Genomic DNA, 9,941 nt, shown 5'->3' with positions numbered 1-9,941 from the left:
TTCAGTTGGCTGGATCGATGGGGTGTGGCCAACTGTATGAGGTTCAACAAGGCCAAGTGCCGGGTCCTCCACTTGGATCACAACAATCCCATGCAACTCTTGGAAGAGAGTGGCTGGAAAGCTGCATGGCAGAGAGGCATCTGGGGGTACTGGTCGACAGCCAACTGAATATGAGCCAGCAGTGTGCCCAGGTGGCCAAGAAGACCAATGGCATCCTGGCTTGTATCAGCAGTAGTGTGGCCAGCAGGACTAAGGAAGTCATCCTTCCCCTGTACTCAGCATTGGTGAGGCCACACCTTGAATGTTAATGTTAACACACGCTGGAGTTTTCTGATTCAGACCCAGCCTGTGGGTCTTTCTGCTGCAGAGCCTGCATCTTCTCACTGCAAAAGCGGCAGCAGCACCAGGGTGAGTGTTAAGTCGAGAATTAAGATGGGAAAGGGGGAAATTCTTCCCCTAGAGCCACCTCTGCCCTGATTACTGTTGGCAGAAAACAAGACCAGATCCTGGCAATGCTAAACGGCGAGAGATTTACATAGCTGTGTTCAAAGTGTAGCACACCAGAAATTAATTTCTTGAGACATATCTACATGTAATAATAAAGGCTGTGAAAATGTTTTCTTTTGGGCTGTTGATTAAAACCTGCAGATTTCTTCTGTTTCAGCCTAGAACTGGTGTTTTAAACATCAAGTGAACAAAAACCTCAAACCAAAAAAGGCAAGAAATAAATGAAGGAAAAGGAGGTTTTAAAGAAACCTACTTTGGATTTTATTTTAAATCGAAAAATTGCCTTGTGAATGAGAAAGTTTATGGTTTAAGAGTCACAGAACTTGTTCATCTTCCTGAGCTAAAAACTGATGGTGACAGGTGACCTATTTAAGCCTTTTTCTTAAAACATGGCCCTTCAGAATAGGAATAAGGAAAAACTGATTATTGAAATAGCTTTAAATCCCCTCTCAAACAATAAAAATGTGTTAACTTCTACTGTCCTAGTGTAAAACAGTGCTTCTGAAATTTTCACAAGTGACCTCTGGTTCTGGGAGCACAAACTGAGTCATTTTCTGGAAACCCTCCCTTCTGGTCCAGGCACGTACAATTTACGGGCATTCCAAGTTGTCAGCTGCTTCTAAAAAATGGGATTTAAGACGTTAACAAAGCACCACACAAAAGAGCTACAGTAATTACATTACTATTCGGATTGTAGAATGTTAAGTAATACTAGAGAACGATGAAATGAGAAGCAAGTTTAAAGAAGGTGGTGTTTCCTAAGAGCAATGGTCCATGCATGCTGCATTTCTTCTTTCACACAACACTCCTGGAGGAGAGTTTTGTTAGGTTTTATATCAAGGTTTTATTTAAATTACTTTTTTTTTCCCTCCAGTTACTCATGTGTGGATGTTCAATAGATATTAACTTAAAAATATGAATTCTAGTTCAGTCATTACTGTGAGAGGCTGAGTTTAGTAGTAATTTTGGGGGAGAGGAAGAAGCCATAGGCTTAAAGAGTGTTTAAAAATTTGGTGTATGAATGAAGTTACAATGAAATCTTGGCAATCTCTGCCACCAAGTGGTCATTCAGCAACGTGCAATAGATGTTCTGTCCTGTTACTGTTACACATAAGCAGATTTAATGGCGTTGCACACTTCTGATTTACTTGCCAACTTTCTAGTCTGTAGCTAATAAAAAGTGCATTATTCTGTTAAAAAAATGCAGAGTACGGAAGGGTCAAAGTTAAGATAAGGATGTTACAGTGTGTCTGGTTTAACAAGTCTGCAGTATCTCACTTAACTCATTTCACCACATATTACTGATCTTGCTGTTTCAAGTGAAATTCAAATTTTAGTTAAGCATTGGACTAACTTTTGAAGTGAACCAATGTAACAAAAATTTGAAACTGGTAACCGGCATGACAGATTACTTTTAAAATACATAATAAAATATTTTTAAAAGCATAATAAAATCAAATGCATTTGTAGATTATATGTAAACTGCTAAGTAATGGGATCATGAATGGTATCACAGCTGCAGAACAAGCCAGAGATCCAGAAGGGCTAAGACGCCAGGCACGCAGCTGGAGCCCAGGCTCACCCCCCAGAACAGCTTTGGCCAGGGCGGCTTTTCCTCAGCCACTGCAGGGGAAGTGTACTCGTGTTCCACTACATTATTTCCAAAAATTGTGCATTAGGAAACCAGGAGCTGAAAAAGCAGGAAGACTGTTTTTCTCTTTTAATCTAGCAGTAAAGGTGACACCCAAGAAAGTAGTATTAGTTCTAAAATCCTACAAGACACAGTGATCACACAGTCTTGTAAACTCCCTAGCCACTATTTTTTATTATAAACCAAATACATAGTTTAAGTTAAAATGTTTAGGCAAGCTTATGTTTTCTAATATATATGCAAAACATTTAAGGTAGCTTTATTCAAGCAAGAAAAAGCAACAATAACTTGCCCTTTTTATACATCTTTAATTCAATTTCCATCCAAATTCAGGTTACTCTGTTTATATACCTATTCATATATTACTACATTTCTGCTATCATTATTTTTGCTTACGCAAACATATTCTGAATAGATATATAATGTTTTTAGAAGTGTGTATATATATAGATATTGTGAATCTTTCTAAAGAACAAAAAGAAATTCCAAATTCTGTATAAACTTTATGTTAATTGCACATTAATATATTTTACCAATAAGTGTAATCTTTTCTTCAGGAAAAAGTATCAAAGTACAAACTGATCAAGGGAAAGATGTCCCTGCCCATGGCAGAGGGGTTGGACTACATGATCGTTAAAGGTCCCTTTCAACCCAAACTATTCTATGATTCTATGGAATGCCAAAAAAAATCTAAAAATATTTAAGTTATTTCCTGTTTGCAGATTCACGAAGACTTATTTGCTTTACTGTTAAAGTGAATATGAAGTTATTTGGAATTTAGAAAACTAGGAGACTTTTAAGGAGAAAGCTCTGCAGCAGATGGGAGAATCAACAATTTTAATTGATGTCCTCATTGCTGGTTAAACAGCTGAATCTGATGTCTCATTCAGCCTTTTTATACCTTTACAATTCCCAAGTCTTTTGTTTTAACCTTTCTGTTAGTACCTGTATTTTAGAACAAAGCCTCACTAAAGCTCTCTGCTGAGATGTTTTTATCATTTTCTAACAGACATCTGGTGAATATTTATCACATATTCCATATTCCTACTTCTATTTATTATCAAAGTTCAACCATGGGAAGTTCCCATTATACCTCAAGAGGTCATAAAGATTTCAGTGGCAGGAGAAATGGCTACGGGAGGGCTTTAGCCTTCATTGACATCAGGCATTGTGTTCTGGGCTCCCGTGATGTGCGACATGCCCGTACAGCTGCATCAGCATCCACCCTCCCCTGCTTTCCTCCCCATCAAACTGTGTCCCAGCATATCCCACGTTAACAGGCTTCAAAGTGCCCCAGTTTGCTTATCCGTAGGTGCTCGATGCATTAAGACACAGAGATAACCATCATAGAGAACCTCACTGGAAGTACAACATGATCCCACAGGATCTGAGACACCTCAATGATAGCACCATGTTTTAAAACAGTAAAAATTGTATTGGACCATGTATAATTACAGAGAACTGACATTTTAGTGACAGTCCCACTTATTCCTCATCCAGATCAATCATGATTTATATTTCTTTTTTATTTCTTGCACTACTACTCCTTGAACTGGCCCCATTATCAGTCTAAAGTAATATCATTCATTTTGATGGTTGCAATTCGCTCTTACTGCAGCCCAGTCCTTCAGCTTGAGTCTCAGTTCACCATTTTGTGATGCTTTAGTCCTTCTCAAAGACGTAAATCAGTAATGAAGCCCGCAAATTGCATCCTCGGTGTTTCATCAGGGAGTGATGTCCTTCCCTTTCAGCACATGTAGTAAAGACAATGCTACTCAAAAATGTCAGCTCACAATTTTGTGGTCCCTGGCGTGAACTGCATAACCGATTACAGTCAGCCATTAGTGCAAGTGAGGGGAGAAGCAAACTCCTCGTGTATTTTGTGGTAGTGGAGGTCACATTAGGTACGGGTAAGTGCTATGAAAGAAGGGAAAGCAGTAATGCTGCCACCTCTCCTCCCTGGCTTCTCCCAGTGCTGCCTCCCTCCTGATGTGGATCACCCCCCGCCATGCACCGGAGGACCAAGGGAAGGCCGGCGGGGAGGTGGCTGCTCTGCTCTGGTCCCTTGGGCATGTTAGGAGGAGGCGAGAGGCAGAGAAAAGGAAGAAAACCTCCCAGTTCTCACTTTCCTACATCACAGTCTGGAAGGGTTTGTTTCAGCTCTTGTGGTGGAATTCTGCAGAGGTATGAGGACTTTACCACGGTAATTTAATACTCCCCAAATTGAGCTGAACAGTTTTTAATGTTCTGTCATTTGATATATGCAGGAGGTAATTTAACCGTATTGTTCTTCTATTTATTTTGTACTATAAATAATGTTTCCATTTCAGCTTGGTCAAAGGAAGCAATCAAGTATAAGAAGCTCAGATGAAATCCACTTAAACAGTTTAAACAATCCTCCAAGGCAATACCAGGTAAAAACCAGTTTATTTTTAAACAAAATCTAGAAGTAGGAGAACTGGCAGACTGACAGCATAAGGACAGTTCTGAATATATGCTAAACAACATAAATCAAGAATAAATCTACAGACCTTCTATGTATCTCAAATAAATGCAATGATTTAGATATTTGCAGTACAATCTGAGGGTGGGGTTTTTTCTCCTCTTTGTTTCTTAAATGCTACCCTCACAGTGCAGTGTTTTAAAGCACTTGAAAAAAGTTTTTAATTTTAGAGACAGGCTGAGTCCTCAACTGCACAGTGTGAATTAAGAAAACCAAAAAGAAAATGCCAAATCTTCCCATTCCCTCTGCTGAAGCAGCTCCGCTTATTGGGCCACACCTCTATATTCTAACACCTCAAGCACTGCAAACATCTTTCAGCCTTTATGCTATCAATACAGTCTGTTTCTTCTTTGCCTCCTGAACAGCTGCAATGAGCCTTTGTGCAGTTCAGTATAGAGACCCAGCACAGTCCACATGAAGTTCAGCTCATTGGGTCCAGAGGCTGCTCTTTTCCTTTCTGTAATACTGCAAAGCAGGTGGAAAGGAAGAAGCAAGAGCTGCCTGGGCAATAGAACAAGACAATCTCGATGCAAAAGAGTATAGAAAACAAGTATACCTTTTTTAACCATAAGACAGAAGAAGTTTTTCCCCTTGAGCAGGCTAGCTCTGCTCCACTCTTACATCATGCAGCATCTGCACAAGCCTCTTCCAAAAACTCCCTGACTTTCCACAGCCAGTTTCATTATGATGCGGTGATAGATATGAAGATTACAAATTTATCCCATAAATGTGAGGATGTGTAGCTTTGTATTTAAACCATTTTCAGATTATTAGAATAAACAGTACAGCTGCTGGCCTTGCAAGCATGCTGTAGTGATGGTCTGGGAGCACTAATCTGGGATGATTCACCTCACAGCTGCCTCTGGTCAGGTCTGCTACTGTGGACACAAAAGCAGACACACAATCCTATGTATATTTTACATCTTGTAGTGAAAAACAGAAAGTATTGTGTTGTCATGGATTACACCATATGAACATATTAAACCTAGAGATAGAAAGATAGATCCTCAAAGGCAATTAGATACCTTATTCAAGTAATATGAACTAATGGGAGAATCAGGGGCAGAATTCATTTTTCCTGAAAAGGTAAAATTCACATTTAAATTTGTTGGCCTAGGTTCCCCTTATTATTAGTAGAGAGGGTAGTCATTCCAATGGTGTGATTTATTTGATCAGTTTTAGTTGTCTGAGATGAACTGTGCTCTTAGGTTTGCTTTTTCTATCAATAGAGGGGATTAAAGGTGACTGCCACAGATATGTATATTTGCATTAGAAAATATCTCTGTTTGGTTAGATGAGTCCCCGCTGAGATGCTTAAATGACTCCTAGAATTGTGGGTCCCATTTTCTCTAAGCCTCACACTGGGAAAAGATAACTTATCAAATATGTAAAAATAGATTAAAATAAACCAATAGCAAAAGGGTTTAGCAATTAGCACTGCTAATCAGAGTCATTATCATCTTCTGGTAGCAATAAAGGCTAGAAGGTTTCACCTACATGGAGATCAAAGCTGCAACTGTATTAATCGTTCTCATAGACTCCAGTAGTAGGTTAAGCTTCGTGAATGATAACGTTTGTAAGGTGTTTAGTTTTCTAACTTTCATGTACATACATGTGCAAAATCATAAAGCTTAAATATCTACTGTAAATAAAAGCAGATTTTTATGTTATATTCCTTTAACCTGGCAAGTCGTACACTGAAATGTCTGAATGCAACAGAAGGTACCACAGCTCCTATTTTGAAATGTCATAGCAATACTAGAAATTCCAACTAAGAAAACTCTTTTTTTCTTTCTTTCTTTCTTCTCTGCAGAAAATAATGAAGCGTCTCATTAAAAGATATGTACTGAAAGCTCAGATAGATAAGGAAAGTGATGAAGTCAATGAAGGTGAGCATGTTGATGAATTGAATTGTATGTTTATCTCAAGTGAGAGAATCAAGCCAAACTAATTACAAGTGGTCACATATGCCACTTGAAAAAATGTTTCCAAAATATTTAATCCGCTTGACATGTTTACAAGTGCAAGATGTAAAATTAACACAAAATTGAAGCTAAGGAAGAGATGTGGCTTTCTGTCTCTGCTCTTCCATCAGAAACTATCACTGATCTGACGACTTTCTGGTGAAAAGTGTTTCTACTTCTAGTAATGCCCACACATTTCCCATGGTGAGGCTGCATTTAATGCAGCAGCTGGTTTGGAGCACTCCCATATGAATTCTCCCTTGTGTGCATATGTGTTCTTATTGGGGATTCATGTACGGGGGTACACATGCTTCAGCCTTTTTTTTGTTGTGATTTATTAGCTGGAAACAGCTAGTGAATGCACTTCACAGAAATGTTCTTATCTGTTTCAACCCCTCTGATCCTGGAAAGACATTTAGTGCAGCAGGAGAAGGAGAGCACCACTCTCTTTTGGACCGTGAGAGGCCTTGTTGCTGGTCAGGAGGACTCAGGCACCCCCAGGCTGCATGATCTGCAGAAAAGGGCCTGGGAGTGTTGGTCGACAGCCGGCTGAATATGCACCGGCAGTGTGCCCAGGTGGCCAAGGAGGCCAATGGCATCCTGGCTTGTATCAGGAATAGTGTGGCCAGCAGGACCAGGGAAGTGATCATCCCCCTGGGCTTGGCACTGGTGAGTCCACACCTTGAATACTGTGTTCAATTTTGGGCCCCTCACTACAAGAAAGACATGGAGGTGCTGAAGGGTAATGAAGCTGATGAGGAGTATGGAGCACAAGTCTTGTGAGGAGCAGCTGAGGGAACTGGGGTTGTTCAGCCTGGAGAAGAGAAGGCTGAGGGCAGACCTTATCGCCCTCTACAGCTGCCTGAAATGAGGTTGTAGCGGGGTGGGTGTTGGTCTCTGCTCCCAGGTAACAAGCAATAGGATGATGGGAAATGGCCTCAAGTTGCACCAGGAAAAGTTTAGATTGGACATTAGGAAATACTTCACTGAAAGGCTTATCAAGCATTGGAACGAGCTGCCCAGGGAAGTGGTCAAGTCCCCATCCCCAGAGGTAATTAAAAGATGTGTAGATGTGGCACTTACGTACATGGTTTAGCGGTCGATTTGGCTGTGTTAAGTTTATGATTGGACCTGATGATCTTAAGGGCCTTTTCCAACCTAAATGATTCTATGATTCTATGGTCTCTCTTGCAGCAGAACAGCAGCTTCATTTAACAGATCATTTGAGTTTTGTGAACTGATGTGATCTCTCACACTTTTGCCTTCAGATTTGTTTGATTCCTGAACTGCATCTTCATATTCCTATCTCTTAAGTCACCATTCACCAATGAGCAGCAGAACATCTGCTTTTTCTGTTTCAACAAAGAAATACAGAGAAAACCCATGATACCTGTGAGATATTTGGATATGCTGGGTTTTTGCTTTGTTTTTTAATAGTGTGATCTTCTAACGTCTGTTACAGGTGAACTGAAGGAAATTAAACAGGACATCTCAAGTCTGCGGTATGAACTCCTTGAGGAAAAATCTCAAAATTCTGAAGATCTGGCAGAACTTATAAGGAAACTTGGGGAAAAACTGTCAGTTGACTCTAAGGAAGAACAAAGCAAGAGATAACCTAAATGTTTAAGAAATGCAACAGAAAGTTAACAATTCACTTAAAGCCATATTTCTGTTTGTCTCAAGTCTAGCTCACATTTCTACAACAGATTCAGAAATTAAATCATTCCAGTTCTTTATTGAAAAGCCGCAGTGGCAAATCCTCTGGGTCTACAGTAGGGAGGAGATACCACTTGAGTAAAGATACTTACTTGTTCTTTACCTGCTGAAGAAGAGTTAATCTGAGATCATTTTAATATTCAGTTTACCTCTTTTAGAATTCCAGTGGAATCTTGATAAGCCCAGTCATGAAAGATTAAAAGGATAAATCTAAACTTTTCCTACATTAACTGGTTATTTTTGCAAATTTCCTTTTGTAGACATTCTTACATATATTTTAGTCAAGCAAAAGAGGAAAATTCTAGGCTTTTACATATTTATATCAAAAGCTATTTAATTTTTCAAGCATTCCCAACTAGCAAAAAAAAAGCTAACTACCGTTCTTAAAAGTGTGCAGGATATTAAAGTAATTTATTTGAATGCTTCCTTGAAGAGGTAGGTGTCAGAATACTCAGAGCATTGTGTTGTACTTTCCCCTACTTGTCCCTGTCACCACTGGACTATCCTTAAATACAGCTAGGTTCCAATGGGAGTTAATGCATTAAGAAAGAAATGCTTTTCACCAAGTTTATTGAAAAGCTATTGCTGAGGCCTGAAAAAACCCTCTTTAATCAAAGATAATTAATCCTTGATGTTCTCATCTGTTCCAGAATTCCCAAGTTCTCCAGCTTTTATGTCTTGAACTAAAACAAGCAAACTGCAGGGCAGGGGTTTGAATGTAAAGCTGGTAACATGTTTATTTAAGGTGGAAGTTACTAAAATGTTCGGTACAAACCCTCTCTCTGAATTTGGGGAATGTCATGCATTGGGGGCCATATTTCCCCACACTTTAATTGTTTAAATAATTAAATTTTGTGCAGATCCATCCTCAGCAAACAAAAACATGTTCCAAAAATTAATGAAATCTCATCTGTGGATTTGCATCCCTTGTCCCTTTTTCCACTGGAGAAAGCTCAGCTCTTGTCCTGTATTTGCTAGGACTCCTTCAATGAAGAATCTTCACTCCATGTCATCAGCAGAAGCCTCCAATGCTTCCACCCTGCCCACTGCAATACTTCTTCTATGTCTCCTTCTGTTGAACTGGAGAAGGGCTAGCCCATGCCGTGGCTGGCTGGTAGTTGTGCAACTGGCCAGCTAATACGACCATGCAGGAGTGTCAGCTGGTTTCCATCTCTCCAGATAGATGCAGGCTAAATTCCGTCTAATTTTTCCCTCTGTTAATACATTAATTTGGGTTTCTTTCATCTGACAATCACCAATTCTAGGACTGTTTGAAGCGTATATTACATTGGGGATCTCTGCTCCTCTTTAAGTTTGGTTGAAATGAGTGAAAGAGCTCTGAAAAATTGTAACAGGAACATCAAGATGTGTAACACACCTGTAAAAGCCTTTTATGTGTAGGAAACAAGGCTGAAAATGCCATGTCAGTAATTGCTTTTAAATCAGCTTTGTGAAACTTATTTGTTGTGGAATGTATCAGAATGTTTCCACCTCTCCCTTTTAGGCTGAGTGTTATTTTTTAATGGGTATAGTTTAGTTTCTAGCTGAATTTACGGATAGTCCTTTTTTAAAAAATTGTTGGTGAAATCACTGTGTATTT

The 9,941-nt window shown here is 39.4% G+C and overlaps 1 protein-coding gene across 1 annotated transcript in view; it reads left to right on the top strand.

The window, feature by feature from the left end:
• The window catches only part of TRPC6 (transient receptor potential cation channel subfamily C member 6), a 39,227-nt gene extending 30,988 nt beyond the window's left edge, over positions 1 to 8,239 (top strand). The window contains 7 exon segments of the mRNA XM_009649468.1: positions 2,630 to 2,652; positions 2,771 to 2,774; positions 2,881 to 2,912; positions 3,837 to 3,846; positions 4,489 to 4,572; positions 6,475 to 6,550; positions 8,088 to 8,239. Coding sequence (XP_009647763.1) covers positions 2,630 to 2,652; positions 2,771 to 2,774; positions 2,881 to 2,912; positions 3,837 to 3,846; positions 4,489 to 4,572; positions 6,475 to 6,550; positions 8,088 to 8,239 — 381 coding nt within the window.
• Positions 8,240 to 9,941: the final 1,702 nt, after the last annotated feature.

The sequence above is a fragment of the Egretta garzetta genome, unplaced genomic scaffold, assembly GCF_000687185.1.
Source record: "Egretta garzetta isolate BGI_Z169 unplaced genomic scaffold, ASM68718v1 scaffold492, whole genome shotgun sequence".
Classification (NCBI taxonomy): Eukaryota; Metazoa; Chordata; class Aves; order Pelecaniformes; family Ardeidae; genus Egretta; species Egretta garzetta.
Note: the sequence above shows the minus strand (reverse complement) of the source record. Positions and strands in the feature narration are given on the sequence as shown.